Source organism: Pteropus vampyrus, unplaced genomic scaffold, assembly GCF_000151845.1.
Source record: "Pteropus vampyrus isolate Shadow unplaced genomic scaffold, Pvam_2.0 Scaffold16, whole genome shotgun sequence".
NCBI classification, from domain to species: domain Eukaryota; kingdom Metazoa; phylum Chordata; class Mammalia; order Chiroptera; family Pteropodidae; genus Pteropus; species Pteropus vampyrus.
Window position 1 is genome coordinate 1,455,307 of NW_011888797.1, and position 21,441 is coordinate 1,476,747.

Genomic DNA, 21,441 nt, shown 5'->3' on the forward strand with positions numbered 1-21,441 from the left:
AAGGATCTCTAAACTGTTAGGCTTAGCATTTAGGTTCCCTTTTAATTAATTATTTTTTAAATTGTAAAATATACAGAACAAAACGTACCATCTTAACCATTTTTAAGTATATGAGATTTTTTATTTATAGCATTTAAAAAATTAAGATATCCTTCATGTAACATAAAATTCATCACTTCATAATGTCCACATCAGTGGTTTTTAGTATGTTCACTGTCTTGTGCAACCGTCACCATTAATTAATTCTAGAACATTTCCATGTCTCTCAAAAGAAAACCCATACCTGTTAGCAGTTAGTCCCAACTATGTGCTTCCTGCCTCTATCCTCTTGCACCTGCTAATCTATCTACTTTCTTTCCCTATGGATTTACATATTCTGGACATTTTATATACATGGAATTACACAATATTGTGGCCTTTTGTGTTGGACTCCTTTCAGTTTGCATAATGGTTCATTTATGTTGTAGCATGTAACAGTACTTCATTCCTTTTTATGACTGAATAATATTCCATTGTGTGGATAAGACCACATTTTTAAAATATGCTGTCAGCTGATGCACATTTTGGTTATTTCTACTTTTTGGTTATTGTAATTAATGCTGCTATGAATATTTGTACACAAATTTTTGAGTATGCAGACATTTTTAATTATCTCAGGACTATACCTAGGAATTGTTGGGTCATATAATCTATGTTTATCTTTTTGAGTAACTACCAAACTGTTTCACAGTGGCCATGCCATTTTATATTCCCACTAGCCATGCATAAAGGTTCCAGTTTCTTCTAATTTTCAACAACACTTGTTACTATTCTATTATTATTGTTATTACTATTACTACTATTATTATTATAACTATCCTAATGGATATGAAATGGTATCTCATCATAGTTTCGATTTGTATTTCCCTAATGACTAATGATGTCGAGCATCTTTTCATGGGCTCATTGGCCATTTGTATATCTTCTTTAGACAAATGTCTGTTCAGATCTTTAAGTTTATTTCTAAGTACTTTATTCTTCTTGAAGCTATTATAAATGGAATCAGTTTCTCAGATGTATTTTCAGATTGTTTATTACTAGTGCATTAAGTTCAGTGAGTTTTGTGTATTGATCTTGTATCCTACAACTTTGCTGAACTTGCTTATTAGCTCTGATATATTTTTTTCATAGATTCTTTAGGCCTTCCTATACAAAGGACCAAGTCATCTGTAAACAGAAATAGTTTTCCTTCTTCTTTTCCAATCTGGATGCCTTTTATTTATTTTTCTTGCCAGCATTCCCTTGCCAGAACCTGCAGTACACTGTTGACTAGAAGTGGTCAGAGTGGATATTCTTCTCTTTTCCCTGGGCTTAGGAGGAAGACCTTCAGTCTTTCGCCATTACTAATGATGTTAGCTGTGGGTTTTTATATATGTCCATTTTCATAGTTATAAAATTCCCTCTGTTCCCAGTTTGTTGAGTCTTTTTTTTAATCATGAAAGAGTCTTTGATTTTGTCAAGTGCTTTTTCTGTGTCTGCTGAGATAATTATGTATTTCTTTTCCTTTATTCTATTAATATGGTATATTGTATTTATTGATTTTCATATGTTGAACCACTGTTGCGTTCTGGGATAAATCCCACTTGCTGCTGGATTCAATTTGCCTGTATTTCATTGAAGATTTTTATATCTATATTTATAAAGGATGTTGGTCTTTAGTTTCCTTGTGATGTCTTTGTCTGGCTTTGGTATTGGTAATATTGGCCTTATAGAATGAGTTAGGAAATGCTCCCTCCTCTTCTGTTTTTGAAAGAGTTTGAGAAGACTATTAACACATCGTTCTATGCTAAAGATAGTTTAGAATAAAATTGATGTGCTACATCTCTTCAAATAGTATCTCCTGTCGAAAGAATTAAAATATAATTTAATGTTACTTAAGCCCTTACCGTTTTAGAATTAAAGTGCTATACAAATAAGGGTCCATGATAAGTTTTCATCTCCTTGTTAGTCTTTTTTTTTTTTTTAATGGAAGATGATAATATAAGGAGAAAACAAAATGTCTTATCTAAATCTCCAGACAAGTAAACCTACTGTCTTCATCATTCTTTTTTTTTTTTTAACTTCTTCCATGCCAGAAATATATTCCTCAATTTAATTTTGCCCTTTAAAATATGTGGTCTTATTTTTTTCACAGTTTTGCACAAAGATCCAAGACAGGTATATCTTTGTCTCCTTGAAATTGGTCGAATCGTATCAAGGTATGTATTCCACAATATTTCAGAATTTCAGTGTCAATAGTGAGAACACTATTTTCTATAAAAAAATTTGATTGGAATAAAGTAACTTAATTTTCTGTCTTTTTCTTATTTTTTCTTTATGTTTCTTTATTCTGTTTGTGTGAGCTACATCATTTGTCAACAACTTGCTCATATAGCTTGCCTTCATTTACCGTTAAACTATAAAAGCGGTTACTTAAATTTTTTAGATTAGGAATAAAGTAAGAGCATGTAGTCTTTTATCAGTTTGAGGAGAGGCAAACCCTCTAGACACAAAGAGGATCCGATAAGAAAGCCAAGGCTTGGTATCTTCCATACCTAGCTCAGCCCCATCTTTACTCACAAGCTGATTTTAAAGGTACCTTTCAGGATCCTTGGTTAAATATTGGGAGCATCCAGTAACCCAAATATATGCTATGATGTGAAGATTGTAATTTGAATTTTGGTAATCTGTGCAGCATTAAAAATCATTTCCAGACATCCCAATGGAATAGTTAGTAGAAGAGTGTCATACAGACTTCATTTAAAAAATAAAATATAACCTATTGTGATATTCAAGGAAGTGCTTGGTTTGGACTTTGCTCCAATGATGAAATCCCTTAATTGGTTTTCAGATATGGAGTTGAGCCACCAGTGTTAGTAAAACTTGAGAAAGAAATTGAATTAGAAGAGACCTTACTTAATACTTCTGGGCCTGAAGATTCCATCAGCATTCCAAAATCATGCTGTCAACATGAAAAGCTGCATGAAGCTGTAAGTAATTGCCACAATATGCTGTGTTAAAGTCTTATAGTTTGCCACAGGTGTTGCCATGTTTAAAAGAAAATGTTTCTTGTTTAGAATATACACCAGTCTTTATTTCTACTCCCTGGTGAGTTAAAGGCATTGTAAGATAAAGATGACTTTTTGTTGCTTGTGTATGATGAGGAAAGGATGTGTAGGTGAGTGTTGGGGCAAAAAGCTGAAATCCATCATGAAGCATTCTATAGGCCACAAGATTTCATTGGTTCTTTTATTTATTTATTTATTTTTAACACGGTTGTGTTATAATCTGATTTGCAAATTATAACAATTACTCTTTCGGTGATACAGAGGTTATATTGGCTTTATTGTAATAATCGAGGCATAAGATGATGAACTCGAGCAGTAGCAGCCGGAATGAAGCAAAAGGAACAAATAAAAGACATATTTAGGAAGTAAAATTGACAGGAATACTAATTCCACTAGGGGTAGAGAAAATCAAGGATGATTTCTAAGGTTTCTAGGTAAATAGTACACTGATTCTTGGAAAATATAAGAGCAGGAAAAGTTGTGACAGCGAATTGATGTGGTTTTTCTGAACAAATATAAGCAGATTTGTTAGATGGTGGGTTTCAACTGGAAAGTCTACTTAACTTTAACTGTTCATCATTATGTAGGAGTTAATATGTAATAAGTTAACGTAATAAGTGATGGAGGTGAACTGAGTATCAAACATTTTTTTCTGCTTAGGCTGTTGCTTAGAATTCATGGTCTTTTTTGGATTTTAGTATTTTATGAAGGTGCTTATGCACAAAGTTATTTAAGAAATAACAAGTCATTACTCATAAACATTTAGAAAGTGTTACTTTAATTGTTTTGTTTAATGTAATAAATGTCTATAGTAAAACATTTGGATAGCCTTGAAAGAAAATGTCAGCCTAAACAACTCATTATTGGGCCAAAGTATATTTATGAACATTGTATTATTGATTTATATGATGACTGTGAATATCAATATGCGATGCAGTGATACTACGGTAGGTAAAAAATAAAACTTATTTTAAATCTCATATAACCTAAAATAATAAATAAAAAGGAAATCATTGGGAAAATATTTTATTAAATAGGAAATACAATGTGTTAATTTTCCTATTATATGAAGACCATACACAGTTTGATAAGAAAAGCATTCTCAGTAGATAATTGGGCAAGGATTGTTGTGCACACAAGAGGAAAATACAATGTCGAAACTTGCTGATAATCAAAGAAATCAGATATTCAATTTATCTCATTAGCAAAAATTTTTTAAATTATGAAACCTGGTGCTGGTAAATTCTGGTAAAACTATACTTAGGGATTGCTATCGGCAATGGAAAATGATGTAAACTTTTGAAAAACATTGACAAATGGACATCAAGAGCCACAAAAATGTTCCTCTTTTATTTTTATTGTAATTGAAGAGAGACAACAGCATGAATGAAAGTGTTTACTGCACTATTATGTAAAATGGTGAAAAATTGGAAGCAATGTAAATACTCAAATAGGGCAATGGCTAGGCAAATTAGGATTCATTGTCTTAACAGAGTAATCATTTTATGTGGTAATTATGAGGACTATGTAGCAATAAGAAAAGTGTTTATATTGTGTAAAGTATGTATATATAGACAAAGTATATACTTAGAAAGTAGTTGATAGTAGGTTAGTGCCCTTGCTAATGCTTTTAATTTCTTTAGCTACTTCCTTTAGTGTCATAATGTTAATTATGCAATAGATGAGACCAGAAGTAATATTTCTTATCCACAGTGCTTATTTCTTTTAGGTTCACCCCCTTATTTAGATTATGGGTCAGTGCTGATTTGTACTGCTGAATATAAGTGGTATTTGGATATTTTTAACAAAGAAATAGGTGACTTTTCATGTCTGCATTCTTGTTATGAAAACTAAAAAAGGAACACATTTCTCTAAACATATATGTGCTATATGAATACATTCAGTGTTTAACCTATTCATAAGTGATTTACAGAGATCTTAGGGTCATGTTTAAAATAAGGAACAATTATTACCTGATTCATTATTTAGAGTATTGCTGAAAAGTATACTCCTGCAATTCTGTGTACATGAAACTTTTATGGATAGAAAGTAGTGACTGAAATAAATACCTTTTTTTCAAAGTACTTTGGTTAACTGATGTGTATATGGTTCCAACAACTGTAAATTTTCACCCTAGTTTATTTTTAAGCTGTGTGTGTGTATGTGTGTGTGTGTGACTGTGCACATACACCCAGGCAGTGGACTAGATAAACTTGAACTATAACTCAACAGATGATATTTTCATTTAACCAGTTTATTTTAAATATCAAATTCCTGAATTGCTTTTTACGTTTATTCCAGTTTTTACCATTTTATAGATATTTGCTGCAGTTAAAAATTCTGTAAGCTTCCTGAGAGATAGAAATAGGTATTTTCTCCCTGACATTCATCTCCTTAGCAGACTATTGACATAAAATGAGCATTTTTAGAAAAATATGTCTTGAATTTTTTGAAGTTTACCCAATCTTAGGTAAATAAGATATAAATATATTGCTGCCTGTTTTAACAGTAATTTTGGAACAAATCTAGATAGTCCCCCACAATATTAAGTTAGCACAATGTGAAGGGATGAGAATTTTTATGTAAGCTTTATCTGACTGGCCCTATCTTTGATTTGACACACGATGGTAATCCAGTTCTTAAAACAATTCAAGCCTAATGATGAACCCATGTGTTTCCTGTGACTTAATGAATGTGTTTTGAATTGACTTTGCTGTTGTACACAGTCACAGACTTTCTCCAGTAGTCAGTGAATGCACTACAAGCCTGACTGTGCTGGAGAGAGAGAGAGACTCAAGACTTCCTCACGGCTAGTTTCATTAGATTAGATAATGTCTCATGTCAATATTTGTCTTTAAATGTTTATCTTTTGAGTTTGATTTTTCCAGCTATCAAATAACCTTGCATTTTAACATTAAGACACTTTTTGTCACAGCACTAATTGTTGTTTATTTTTAATCTTAGGTGACACACATTGCTGAAGACCCTCCTTGTAGTTGCTCTCATCGATTTTCTATTGAATACTTATCTGAAGGACGGTACCGACTAGGGGATAAAATACTCTTTATAAGAGTAAGTCCATTCACATACCATTTACACACAGTTCTTATCGCTTTACCAGCCTCTTTTTGCTCCCCTTTTACTTTTAAAAAATTGGACCAGAGGGTGTTATTAATGAAAGAATTTTACTGTGAAGGAAAAATATAAGATGTGTGCTTTCAGGAATGTATAATAAATTTAGGTAACACAACAGACAACTAACTACAGGATAACTAAGACCGTTTAGACATTGAATATAATTGAGTAAAAAAAAAACTTTGTTTACCTTAGGTAACTTATTTCATTTTCTACATTTTCTAAAAAAATGATAATTTTCCATTATAATATGAAGAAAAAACACAAACCAATACCTCCAATAAAATTAAATATCAGTAATAAGAAAACAAAATAGAAACTTTGCATTTTGTAAGAATATATTCTTTGTGTCCTAAGTATGAAACCTTTTTTTATAGACACAGCATCTGTGTATGTACTGACATGCTGAGATACACGATCATTTCCTTCCTTTGTCCCATCTGCAATTGTCTCCTTTGCTGATAAGGAGATTGAAGTTTCTTTCACCTGCTGAGCATTTTGTCCACTTCTGATACAAGAACTGTTTTAGTCTTAACATGAAAGTATTTAAAAATATAATTTTAACATTCATATTTCCTTTTATTTCATATATTGTTACCTCCCCACACCCCACTCAACTCACACAGAAACACCTATGTGTACTTTCTTTTAATTAGCTTTCTTTTTAAAGGCAACATGATATAGTGATAGTGTACAGAGCATAGGATTTAGAGTTAAAATTTTCAAGGCAATCTCTTAATGATTGTGCGAATTTGCCTGCTAAATGAATAGGGGCCTGAAATCCAGCTTGGACCGTGCTGGCAGACCCAGGATGTATCTTATCTGCACAAAAGCACCGTTTGGGTTGGGACAGCGTGGTACTTTGAGGCCAGGCTAAGCTCTGTGATTTGGGACAATTTACTTAATCTCTCAGAGCCGTAATTTTCTCATCTGCAAAGAAGAACTAGTAATAAATTATAACAAAGGTTTTGAAAGATTAAATTGATATAATACACATGAAAGTAATTTATTAAATTGTAAAGTACAAGTTTTAGTCATTTTTATCTTTCATAATTTTTTTTCTTTTTTGGGAGGCATTTTTTTCTATATGTCCCCATTTCTCCTTTTCTCCCTTTCCTTCCCTCTCTCCTCTTTTATTCCTTTGATATTCAACTTTTTATGGAAAAATATTGCCTTTGTAATTTTGTATATTAGTAATTTGGATTTTTCAGGATGTAAGTTATACGTAAATATCTTCCTTACAAACTAAATGGTACGGCTTGTTAGTTGCATGCTTAAATATGGATTAAATTTATTATTTTAACAACATAAGGAAGAGTGTCAATTTATAGTAAAGCTGTTGGCAGATACTCTGAATTTCATAGATCACAGCCATCACAGATCGTGCCTGCTAGTGAATTATAACTATGAACCTTACAGTTTTACAGCTTTATTTTTTACTTCTTTTTTGGGGGAAAGATGCTTCATGGAAAACATGTCATGGTTCGTGTTGGTGGAGGCTGGGATACTCTTCAAGGATTTTTGCTTAAATATGACCCCTGTCGAATATTACAGTTTGCCACCCTAGAACAAAAAATTCTAGCATTTCAAAAAGGAGTTTCTAATGAAAGTGCACCTGACTCGCCTGCCAGAACACCTCAGCCTCCTGAGATGAATCCGTTGTCAGCAGTTAGCATGTTTCAGAAACAAAAATCAAAACCCGGTACTCCAGTTGGTGTTCCAAGGGGTAAAGAAAAGCAGGTACATCCCCCAGGTGTGTTGCTGCCAGCATCTTCCCTGAAAGCAGGTAACCTGGGCTCCGTGTCAGTTCGTTCTAAAATGCCAAATTCTCCAGCAGCGTCTTCTCATCTCAAACTCAAATCTTCAAAAGGTGTAACAAAGAAACCACAAGCTCCTTCAAACAACGCATCATCTTCACTTGTTACTTTAAATCCGGTAGGTAAAAGCACTTCTTCACCAGCTTTATCAAGAACTGCACCTGGTGTATCTGAGTCATTGAGAAAAGGAATCTCATCACCTAATACTGCTAAGGCCAAGTTTATTCCAGCCCAGAAGTCAAGAGATGTGCCCAAGTCTCCTCTTCTGCCAAATAAGTGTTCTGGGAAAACTGAATCAAAGCATTTGAAACACAGTCATATATTTTCCAGAGTTAATGCTGTATCTCCTTCAGCTGCACGTTTAAATTCATCATCAAAGTGTCCAAAACTGCCTAAACCTTCTCCTACTGTCCAGTCCTCAGCAAAAATGACAAAATCCAGTTCCAAAACCGTAACCATAGGTCTAGGAACACAGTCTCAGCCTTCTGATGCAGCCCCGCGACCAGGGGCTGTGGCAGCACAGAAACTTAAGTCAGCCTTGAATTTAAACCCACCGCTTTCTGTATCCTCAGTTGCTCTTGCAAAAGATGCACAGGAATTGAAAGATAAGAATCTAGTTTCAGTTGCCAAAAAGCAGCCTCAGAATAAAAGTACATCCCAGAAGACAGGACCCAGCTCCTCAAAGTCCCCTGGCCGTACCCCACTGTCCATCATGAGTCTACCCCAGTCTTCTGCTAAAATACAGACTATACCAAAGTCAGCACAGACTGCCACTAAAAGCCAGCGTTTGGCTGTAGGGCCTCCAAAAAGTAGCAAAGCCCCAACTTCAACCAGGAAACCACCCTCATCTGGTAAGGAAGCAGGTAGCGGAGATAAAAAACCTACTGCAAATAAAAAAGAAGACGATGACCATTATTTTGTCATGACTGGAAGTAAGAAACCTAGAAAATAAATACAAATGTGTCATTTTAGAAAACAGGAAAGGAAGAGAGTGAATGTGTTAGTTTCACATGGTAAAAGGTTCTCCTATTTGTGTTTGTCTGAATAGATTCAGACAATAAAACAATAATGTGGGCATTAGAGGTCTAGGTGAGGGTAGAGTTTGGGGTGAGGAGAGGGGGCCTTAGAATTTATGTATCTGAATTTACCAGAAAGTACCCTTTCGAGGCAGGCAGTTGTTAAATCATATTTACCTGATTTTCAGTCCATAGAATCTTTATTAATGTCTGCCCTTTAAGGGAAATACAAAGTCAAATAACACTACTAGAGCTATAGCTACAGTTGCTACATTTGGAATGTGTATTAAGTATAGGTTTATATTTATGTAGAGAGCTTACATACCTGCTAATAGCAGCAGTGGTGCTCTTAATATTAGTATTGCGTTTTAGTAAAACAGTAATGGTTTGGCACTTGTCTTACAAAAGGCACCTAACTTAATTTTCTTAGCAGGATTGCCCAATCAAACAATACCAAATACCAGTGGCTGCTGATAATTAGCTTGGCGTTATTCTGGGTTTGGTAAAATTCTCATTACGTTTTTTTTTAAGCTTTCCAAATCAGAGAGCACTGATTTTTTAACTGGATTATATTAATATTGGTAATATTTTGTTACCAATATTTTTGGTAAAAACCAGAATTTTTCATATGTTATTTATAAGAATTTACACCTTGTATTTTAGATGGATGTTGTGCAATGTGAAAGGGGAAACTGATTTAATAGCTTTTAGCATATTAAAAATATTTTTTACTAATGTAATACCTATGACTGCAGATATGAATTTTTACATTAATATGTTGTTTTAATATCAGAATTACATTTTAACAATCTTAAAATTAAGGTGATAAAGAATCTTAGAATAGTGCTATATAAAATGCTATCATATGGTTATTTTTCTTTAGATAGCACAATACCAGTTTTAATTAGATTCTTCCAATGACATTAATTTTCTTTTATAAATCATGTTGCCTTCAGTTTTCCAATGGCAAGTGAACAGTACACATTCAGCATTTTCTGCTCTGTAGGCAGATTCTCTAAGGAACATATCCAGATCATGTATCACTGCAAAGACTCCATCAATCTAAGATGATATTTGTAAATAATTTGTTTTTTAAGACATTGTGACTGTTTTTTAAAAAATTGTTAATGTACGTTCAGAAGTATTAGGGGTATGTTTAATAATATTACAGTATTATCAGTTATCACAGGTTATTATGTTCAATATTGAGGTTTGTATTTCTCTATTTTAAACTATAATGTGTTTTCTATAACTATATTAAACAGTAATGGTTTACACAAATGTGCAATTGTAGAGTAAGCATCTTAAGCTGACTACTAATGTTCCATAGATTATAAAGTAGGAAAACTGTATAAAACTAAGTGACCTTTTGTCTGAGGAATGCAGTTAAAATCAAAGATATATGCAGGCTAGTTTTTGGAATAATGGATGCTTCTCTTAAGAAACAGTCACAAAATATTTGGTTTAGTTCTACTGTTGAGAGACGCCCAGATATGTACATCTTTGGAAAGTGAAGTCAGTGTTCAAGAAATGCTAGAAACGCTAGAAGCTTTACATTTTCAGTGGTCAGAAATATTTCATGGATCTTTCAAAGAGGAAGAATTTTACCTTCAGGGTGGCATTTATTCCCTTGTAAGATGAAACAGTACTTCTGTATCATTAACTTCTAGAACTTAAAAAAAAAATAAATGATGTTACAGTGAACCTATGAATCCAAGTAGGTTTTACAATATGTGAACAGTCACTTTTGTGTCGAGAGTCATCAGGAATAAAAGTATTTTATTACACAGACATCTGGCACAAAAACCAAAAATCGTGTTTTTTTGATAAATTGGTAATTAATATACAAATAGCCTTATTCTTCATTAGTAGGGAATTTGTCTAATTCATGTTGAATAAATTGTTGTTTATGTATAGCTTACCTTTCCAAAATAAAAATTAAAAAAAAATAAACAGTTGCTAAAAGATACGTTCTTCAAATATATTTTTAAATGTTGTTAAAGAACTAGTGCCTCTAATATTTTCACAATTTTTAAAATATATTGTTAAAGTTGGAAAAAAGTTTTCATTTCTCCTTAATAATGCAAGATTGTAAAATATTTTATTTAATATTTACTGTTAAATATTAAGTTTAAATTACTGAAGTAACCAGAAGAAATGTCTACTTTAAAAAAAAACGGAGGGTTTTTTTTTGCTATAATTTGTTAAGATGGCTAATATAGCAAATTAATCTTCAGAGAAAAATGAAATTCTGATTATTTTTACATTGTTTGGGATTACATTAGGTGTTTCATAAGCCTTAAATCTTTAAATTGCCTTGATAGATATATTCTAACTTTCCTCTCTGCACTGAGTTTACGATTTTTGATGAGGGAAATTGTTTTGAAAAACATTACTGTTTCTTTTGCAGTCTATCTCTATCTGATTTAAAATCTATTCTTTAAAAGGCTTCAATAACAGGCTGGTATGATACAGTCTTACATCCAGGTTCACAGACTGATTCTTTGAATACAACTTTGTGTAAATTTTTTTCTTGTGCCAGCAGCATTTGTATCAGATGTTAACCTTTATTTTCTCAAGTATTAAAATTTAAACGTGTATATGGAGTTCTCAGTTTGCTTTTCTTTGTGTGTTCTGAATATATTCTGATCACTTGGTTCAAATGAGACATTGCATGTAGTTTTAATTTTATTGCTATTTAAAATGCCCTCCTTATGGAATTTATTTCACTGCATCCAGAATATTACAAGATTGTGCCATTAAGTAACAATATTTGATCTCCACAAGTTGCCGTATCTGCCAGAAGTTTACCTCAGTATGGCTGGACTCATATTTAATAATCTCTGAGATAACAAATAATTTATCAGTTATTAAAACATAATTCTATAGATTGCACAAATATTGTATTCACAGAAGGCTGATTGTAGGACTTTTCAATTTCTGTAATTGTCTTAATTTCACAGTTCAATACAGTTAGAATATTCTTGAAAAACTTTTTTCTATATGATCAGAGCAATTATAAAAAGTAATTCAATATGTACTTCCTGCTATGTTTTAAAAAGAATACAGAAAAACACCAGTTAGGCAAAAATTCTTATTTAATTTTCCTAATAATTTGTGAATGTAAAATTTTTAAATTTTTTATGAAATTTTGGGGAATATTAGAAAAATATTAAAACATTTGCCAGTAAATTTGGAAATATAGACATATTTTATAAAATTTAAGCTGTTTTCTTTTAGCTATAAGGAAGTTAGTTATAGCACATCATTAATATTGGTATAACCATAAAATAAGATACCATACAGCCATTTAAAATGACATAGATGTTGATTTATCTTATGTATATTTTGAGAGGCAGTGATAAAACATCAATATTGAATATTTCTATATTCGGCCAGGAACAACAATACAGCATGGTATCTGGGCACATGGTATGTGTTATAATAATTAACCTCTTGTGGCTGGTCTTTTAGAATTTCATATAATACACTTAAGAGACCAACTTTCTTAAATGACTTTTGGTAAATTATCTCAAATTATCATATGAAAATGAACAAATACAATAAATAGAATGGATTACTGTTGGATATGACTGTTGAGGACCTCTAGTGGTCAAATGTGGCAGTGTTGAAACACTACTCAGTCACTTTTACCAAAACCTATTGAGTCGTGGGAGTTAAAAAGAGAAGACAGTCATCACATTCAAGAACCTTGGGTTTACATAGTTCTTTGCAACTCACAAAACACTTGATGCCGTTAACATCCAATTTTCTGAACAATTCCATGAGACAGTATTATTATCTTCATTAGGATATAAGCACTATAAAGACAGGAATTGCATCTGTTTTGTTCAACACTGAGTTCCCAAAGCCTAAATCAATGCCTGGCACATAGTAGGCATTCTATAAATATTTGTTAATAAGTAAATGAATGAATTCTCTTTGTAGATGATGAAACTAATGTTCAAGAACGTTGACAGTAAATATAAAAATACCTATTAGGAATGACTAATTGAATTTTATTTGAAAGATAAATTTTTTTTTTACCTACTATACTTTTCCACAAACTTGGTTTGCTTTTCATATTAATGTGATAAAGAAAATAGGACTTCACTGGCATCTTTTAAAAAAATCGGCTGGAATAAGACATCCTGGTTTTCTCCTGAGAAAACTCTTGATTTAATTTTTTTTGAATTGCCTTTTATTTTAAATATTCTAAGCTTGAATAGATTTAGAGATTAGCGTATACTTATGTTTTTTGTTTAACATTTATAAAGCGCTTAACTATGTTCACAGTGTTAATCTTATTTTCAATCCTCAGGACAGCGCTCAGTAAATTTGCTGGATAAATGATGAGAGAAAAATCGGTTAAATCTAGCACAAAATACTTATATTAGCAATTAAAATCAGTTTCCTGACGGTGCAACGGAAGTGGATATTGGTCAAAGATACTACTGTAGGTGGCGCTAGAATCTCCACTTAAAGAAAAAACATTTAAAAATAAGTGTCCTCTACGTGAGGTTTCATAAGCTTCTTCCAAAAGGAGTAAATTCAAATTTCTCTCACACAGCCCTGAAAATGTGATCCAAAGTTGTGTCATGTAGATCCCTCCAATAATTCATTGCACCATGCTAGGTGCTCGTGAGCCCCCCCAAAAAGCTGCGGAAGAATAGGTATTGGAAGAGAGAAATTTAAAATTTAAAATTTTAATCCTAAGCACCGAGGTAAAATGAAGGCAAGTGCCTTTAAACAGCAATTTGCAATAGTTTCCATTTACCTTAAGCATCAGCAAAAATAATTTTTGAAGTTCGTGAAGTCCCGGGTCTCCTCCCAGGTTAAAAACACACCAACTGCTGAGAATTACAGCCTTTGATATCAAGGAAGCTCAAAGGAAAGCTACGAAGGGAGACAAGTTTGGAGCCTTCAGAGGCACTATTCTCTTGACTTGCCCCTCTCCTTCCCCCAGCCCTTCACCTGACTCAATTATTCTTTCTGTCGCAGCTTAAACGTTACTTAGAAATTTCCAGATGCTCCAAGCCTGTGTTGGATGCCTCCCACTTAAACTTTTCCTGTCATTGCAATGCTCCTGACCGTTTCCCATGAACTTGTCTAAATCCCTCACCAAACCTAGAATGGGGAGTCTGTGTCTCGCTTGTTGACAATCACATCTCCTGTGTTGAATGCCTATGTGTTTATGGAGGAAAGGAAGGAGGGAAGAAAATATCCTTTCACTGATGGAAATAAGCTTGAAGAGAGTCTCTAATGTTGATCCAGCTACCGTGAAAGGACTTTCCCTGAGAAAAAGTCATGGTAGAATTTGAAGGAGCCTGCCCACATGACTTTATTTTGGGAGAGGAAAGGAGAGGGCGGTAATAAGTGTGGCCTCGGAGCAATGGATCTTTTTTGGTCACATTAATACAACAGAGAATGCTGCAGTTTTACAGAAGAAAATGTTGGAAATGTTCCAACTTTCCAGATTTTTGTTTTAAAATATTTATTTCCAGGCTTGTAACCAGATACTCAGAACATAATATATAGGCTTAGATTAGCTGCTACCTAATTCAGTCCTCACGTTGAACGGATCGGGAAAACTCAAGCAGGGGGTTTGATAGAACCTGTTAGCTGTAGCGTTAAAACCAACCTCTGATCAGCAGAGTGACGTCAAAACGATAAGAGGTAGTTGTCCCAGGGGTTATGTGGATTGTCCCAGTTGCTGGCCCCTTTAATGGGTGCTAAATGCACTGGGTCCAGCCCAGCAGACTCCTCCTAGTACCGGTTTGTGGTTGGTTTTAAAGCAATCTATTCAACCACAATGCAGTGATACATGTAGCAATTTTTCTGAGTGCCTACTCTGTTACCAGCCACTATGTTGTGTGCTAGGGATATAGTGATAAGACTGGCCACTGCTCTCCAGGAGATACAATCTTCATTCACGTGGTTTAAAAAATGCAATGTGCTTTTTGACTGTAGCCCATTCATTTCTTTCTTTGTGATTTATTTTACCCATGGAATAAAAACACCTCGATGAGAACAGCTTGTCTTTTCTCATATTACTTCAGATGAGGAGCCCATAAAATGAAAAAATGGTGTTTGCTGAGTCAAGAACAAGTCATTTACCGCCAATTGTTACTCAGAAAATAAAGCAATAAGAATCAAATTCTAAACAAGGGATTAGGAACAGGAAGGAATCTGAGCTTTCTCTGGGTAAATCATTACTTAAAAGATCAAGAAATGCACATCTCTAAAACAAAGATGTTTCTCTAACTCTATAGATTATTTCCTATAACCTGGGGTTTGATCCCCTTCCCCCACTTCCACTAAGCCCCACCTCAGTCTTTACGAGTGCGCCACCTAGCCGAGATAGATGTCATACCAGCTGCATATGGGAAGACTGGTCTCCCTCCAGCTTTCTCAGCTGTGTCAAAGGAGCACGGCTTTGAGAAGATGTTTCCTGTGGTTCGACATCTCAGTACCTGGTCCTGCTGCCCAGCAGATGACAGAGGAAACTAGTCCTGTAAAATGCATGTTGTGAATCACTCAACACCTTGTGGGCCTTTGAAGCATCTTCCTGACTGGCCTGTAGCCCCAAAGGACCCATAGCCATCTTGGGAAGACCTAGTATGTTTGGTTGCAAAAGACAGATTCACTTGGCTTTCTTTAATCATGAGTTGTTCTATGGATACACAAAACCAAAAGGACAAGAATCTGGCAGCAACCCAGAAATTTCTGTACAGTGAATCTCGCAAAAATTAGAACTAGAGTCATTCGGCAGCTCTAGAAGCTCAAGAGACAGGTAATTTCATCTTCCTTCTGTAGCCCGAGTTCCCTCCCCTTCACTCATGCTTCCATGAACATACCCTAGCCAGCCTCCAAGTTTCTGCTTCTCTTTATGTGTTTTCTTGCATCTTCAAAAAAAAAAAAAAAAAAATCCTATTAGATAAAATGACACAAGTGTATGTAAGATAAATTAAGATCGATTATTTAACAACACTAGCTTTGGAACTGGTAGAAATGTTAAATATATTCATTGCTTACCATGCCCGTGTGCCTCCCAGGATAGCAGAACTCTGCCAAACTCATGTAAACAGAACTCACTTTGTGCCAGACACTGTTCTAAGTGCTTTACACATAGCAACTGATTTAATTTTTACAATTCTATGAAGTATATTCTGTTATTCCTGTTTTATAGATGACAAAGCTGAGGCACTAAGATGTTTCTTCATTCCTCTGCGTGTTACAGACCGCCTGGCAATAAATCATCTCAGACAAATACTTGATCATCAGTTCTCTTTAGCTTTCTCCAGAAGTGATTTATTGGGCCGAAAAATGTGCTGATGACGCCTGTCACAAATCTTTCATAGTCAGATGTGTTGGCCATATGTCCAGTGTGCCTCGTCTGTGATACGTCAGCATGCTTGCACACAGCCACTGGTCTCCCCAAAGCCAAGACCGACCAACTGCACCCTCTCTTACATCTTCAGTTTCTCCCTTCCCCAAGCTTTCCCCTTTAATCTCACAAACATGCTCAATCTCTCTCCTTTTTCTCTCCACTCCATCATTCCCAAGTGGCCACCATGTATTCATCAGAGTGGGCTAGGCTTTGCTGCAGTAACAATAAAATACTCCATGTTTTGTAGCAACAAAAGTTGCTTCTCTTTCATGCTAGTTGTCCATCAGGGTCACCTGTGGCTCTGCTCATTGTAGAGGGACCCAAGCTGATGGAAGCTCCATCTTGACAAAGGCTTCAGTGACTTCTGTGGAGGGAGAAGGGTGTGTGGGAATGGCCAGCCTTTCTTTGTTGAATCCTCCATTGATCTTCCTGACACACTTCTGATTTTTCTCATGATTCTCTAATCCCTCACTCCTTACCTCTGTTTTCTGGCTGTGTTCCTTCTCTGTCCTTTCCATGTAGCTACTCCTGAAGGACCATTCCTTGACCCTCTTCTAATAAATATTCTCTTTTGTCAGTTTTTTCTAAACTGTGGTTTCCAGTACAGTAACATTTCTGTGCGAATGATTTTCAGATCTTTATTTTCAGCCCTGTTTCCCCGAGCCCCAGTTCCATTGTCAGCAGCAATCAGCCTTCTCCCATTACTACCTCAAAATCTTTTCTCTAGAAAGAAACTGTCTTCATTAAACCTACTCTTACTCTTGACTCCCGTATTTCTGTTGACATCCCTTCCTCTCCCCACATTGAAACTTAGGAATTATTTTAGCACATGTCTCAAAACCAACCCATTCCTCTGTCACTGCCCAAGTTCATGGCCTTCTCACCTCTCTCCTGGATGACAATATCCCCTAATAGTTCTGTGACCACACTTTTAGCTTCCATGGCTCAAGGCTTCCCTACTCTAGGGAACACTGTACATGATACATTCTGTGCAAATGGCACCCCATGAAGTTGTGCAATATGGAGGCCCTGTAGTATGGCCCTTCATGGTGGCCCACGCTGTGCCCATAGCAATGTGCCTACAGCTCAACTTGAATCCTGATACATCACTACACAAAAAACATCCATGGCTTCCCAACCAACGTGACTAAAGGCTAAGTGCCTTGGCTCCCTCCTCCCACAGGTCATGATGGAAGTCACCCTCTCTTTTGATCTTCTACATGACTCCTACACCAAGTAGCATTTTCTACCCTGCATTATAGTGACTCAAAAACAGTTTTTCTCCTACTTACTTGATAAGTGAGAAGTTACTTCTTACTCAAGGGATTAAAGTCATGAAGATTATTTGCTGCTAATGGTGGAAAAATCCAAGGCAAATAGCTTAAGCTTAAAAGTGACTGTGTTACTCACAGAAATGAGAATCACAGAGGGTACATCCTACTGCTTCAGCACGGCGGAATTCAGGTGAGATCCTTGGGACTCCTTCCCCTCTTCCCACCCCAGGAAGCTGAAACCACAGCAGGTGCAGGAGGTGCAGCAGCTGCCAGAGATGCCACCCAAGGCAGTGAGAAAGAGAAAAACTCTGTTTCTCCCTTTTCCTGTACTGCTGCCCTTCACTGGCTGACCTGGGGGTCTGGAAGACACAGACTATAGGGCTCAGAGGGGAGGGATCAGGGGAAGGGATAGGGGTGCATCCGAGAGCAAACAAGTGCAAGTAACTGTGAGCCATACAACATTAGGCATATCACAAGGGGGACACTGAATATTAAATAAACTGGGTTCTGCAGATGACTAGCTTTACAATTTCTAATCAGCAGACAGTGAGTCCAAAAATATGAACCCCTAGGTGGTTGGAAATTTTAGTCCAACGACCCCCTCCCCATGACCTAGCATTTGCAACTCTCATTCATTCAACATTTATTAAGTACTTGCTATCTTTCATAAATTAAACAAAGTTTTATTAATTGCCTATATGTGCTCAGCTTTGGGTAATGGTGAATGAAATAGATGAGGGTCAAGCCCTTAAAAAGCTTACGGTCTAATAAAAGTGCTGTCTATGCATGTGGTTTGATACAGATTGTGCTGTCAAAAGCCTACCCATTAGCAGGGAAGACAAATTTGTAAGCATAACTACAAACACAGCGTGATGAGCATATAATATGATAAGCATTAATTGGGAATGAGTGGTGATCTCTCCAAGTGTCCAGAAAAGGCTTCCCTAAGGACCTGATGCAGTAGCTGGACCTTGAAAGAAGAAAAGTTTCCAGACATTTGGGGAAACATGTTTTGAGTAGAAAGGGGGGAAGAATGCTGAGGTATGGAAATGTGAAACCTCGTTCATAGTTTGGAATGCAGACTTCTGAGGGTTGGGGAACAGGTGGACAAAGCCAGGACATGCGGGGCCTTGTGAAGCAAGTTTTGGAGCTTGGATTTTATTGTGAGGTGTATGGAGGCTGTTGATGGATGTAAAACAGGAATGAGATGGTTGGGTTTGCCTTCTAGAAACTCCATCTACCAGCATTGTGACTCCAGGAGCTTCTAATAAGACAGGATCAATGCAAGTTGGCCTCTCCCTGCATTCCTGGATGCAGAGGTAGGTGTGTGCGTGTGCGTGCGTGCGTGCGTGCGCGTGCGTGCGTGTGCGTGCGTGTGTGCGTCTCCCAGGCTTCTAGCTTTCTGCAGCAGCCTCTATTTGACCCCAGACACCAGACTTCTCACACTAAACACCTTCTGTAGGCCACACTCAGACTTCTCTTCCTTGAACAGATCTTTTGCCATGTTGCTTCCTCGCTTCGGAACTTTAGAGTCAGTGTTTCTTACTCCACAAATACGAATTCTTGAACTTCCTTCCAAGGCCCTTCATTGTGTCTACTCCATGGTTTGAACCTTAAAATCCCCCTATGGCCCTGAACGCTTCTCTCTTCACTGTCGCACAAACATTCCAGTTGCTTCCATTGCGGTGCCCTTGCCTTTTCCCATGAGCTGTCTTTAGTGCGCTATTCTCCCAGCCTAGCTTATGCCTCATCTCCTTCATGCAGTCTCTGACCACTTCTTGCCTAACTGGTCCACTGTGCCTTCATCTACTGAGGTTTGGAGCTAAGTACATTACACTAGATTATACTCATGAGGGCAAGAACTTTTGTCTCCCTTTTCACTGCCACATTCCCCCACATAGAACAGTGCTTGGAACACGGTAGGTACTTGATAAACGTTTGTCGAATAAATGAATGACTATTAAGTCCTCCATAAATATTTAAGAAATTAAACATTAACAAGAAATAGAACACAATGAATTTGATCCTTCATTAAGTTAGCAAGCATGTATTGAGTGATTGCTGTGTGACAAGCATGGGGATGGTTTCTGGGTCTTCAAAAAATAATTAGACCTGGATTCTATCCTCAAAGAATAGAATTCACAGTGAGAACAATATTTGCATTTTAACACACACAAAAATCAGTAGAGAACAGTATAAACGGTAGATTTTTGTTTAAAAGAAAGCAAGAATTTCACATCCCTTAGATTTCAATATCCCTTAGATTTTCAAAGTCTGATAATAACAAAGTTTGGTAAAGATGTGTAGCCATAGCAACTCCTCTCCCACCACCCCTTCAATAAAACGAAGCTAATGGGGATGAAAATTATTAGTACAATCGCTTTGGAGAGCAATTTTCCAGTTATCTAGTAAAGGTGAAGATGTGTGTGAGACAGCCCAGCAATTCTACTCCTACATAGAAAAACTCTCAGACATGTGCATAGAGACAGATACAATAATGCTAATTACAGCACTTGAAATGAACATCTAGAAACAACCAAAATGTCCCATGAGCTGCAGAATGGATAAATACAGTATGATTGTATCCAAACAGTGAAAACTTCTGGAGCTGTAAAAACGAATGAATTTGAGCTTTAATTATCCATATGACTCAATCTCACAAAACTTATAAAGAGCTTAAAAAACAAGCAAGTTGTAGAATGATAACACAGCATGATCCCGTTTACGTAAAGTTTATCATTCATTCATTCATTCATTCATTCTTTATTTAATGCCTACAGCACCTGGTCTTCCTAGGTGGTCTCCCATCCAAGTACTAACAAGGCCCGACCCTGCTTAGAGATCAGATGAGATTGGGCATGTTCAGGGTGGCATGGCCGTAGACAAGTAAAGTTTAATCATAAGAAATAATATATTATTTGTGAATGGATAGATATATGTATTAAAAGTAAAAAATATACCTGATAGGGTGACCAACCACCCCAATTTGCCTCGAACTTTCATTATTTTACCACTTAAAATTCTGTATCCTGGGAAACCCCCCAGTTGCAGGAAAGCCAAGACGATTGGTCACTTTACCTGAAAAAGAGAAATGTCGAACTTAGAATGATTACTTCTTGAGGGAGGGAAAGAAATGGGAGTGGGTAAAGGTATGCTGGCTGTAATTCAGCTGAATTTGTAATGTTCTATTTCTTAAACTGGATTATGGGTATGTGTGTGTTTGCTATATTATCCTCCATGTGTATATCTAAAGTATTTCATAGTTAAGAAATAAAACAGAAAAACTGTAGTGGATACTATGGTGTGCCACCTAGATTCACCCCAGCTTTTGAGAGTGAAACACTCACTCCTCCAGCTGCCCAGAGTTTGACAGGTTTGTTTCTGTACTCACAGTGGAGTTCTGAACTTCCCCGATTCCTAACTGCCTTTTTTTTAATAGCTCCACTTCATCTATGGAGGTGGCCTTTAGTCAATGATTACTTGATACGGGGTCTAAAGCCTCACTCTCCTTGCCTCAGTTTGAGACTGTTCTGAAAGGCTATCCTGGCTCCAACTCTTCCTGAGTGTGGTGGTAGCATCACACCCTCTCACTTCTGCCCAATCTGTTTCCTTCCCTTTCCCTACAGGGGTTGGCCTGAGAGCACTCCCCATGAAACACGAAGAATGCAAATCTTTATCTCAGAGTCTGTTTCCTCAGGTACCTGACCTGTGATATTGTTCTTT

The 21,441-nt window shown here is 36.0% G+C and overlaps 1 protein-coding gene and 1 pseudogene across 1 annotated transcript in view; one reads left to right on the top strand and one right to left on the bottom strand.

The window, feature by feature from the left end:
* GAS2L3 (growth arrest specific 2 like 3) overlaps positions 1-11,003 on the top strand; it is a 32,351-nt gene extending 21,348 nt beyond the window's left edge. The window contains exons 6-9 of the mRNA XM_011386682.2: positions 2,174-2,237; positions 2,870-3,008; positions 6,051-6,158; positions 7,680-11,003. Coding sequence (XP_011384984.1) covers positions 2,174-2,237; positions 2,870-3,008; positions 6,051-6,158; positions 7,680-8,990 — 1,622 coding nt within the window. The 3' untranslated portion in view covers positions 8,991-11,003. The remainder of the gene's footprint in view (positions 1-2,173; positions 2,238-2,869; positions 3,009-6,050; positions 6,159-7,679) is intronic.
* Positions 11,004-20,489: 9,486 nt separating this feature from the next.
* Positions 20,490-20,602, bottom strand: LOC111735998 (annotated as a pseudogene).
* Between the last annotated feature and the right edge of the window lie 839 nt (positions 20,603-21,441).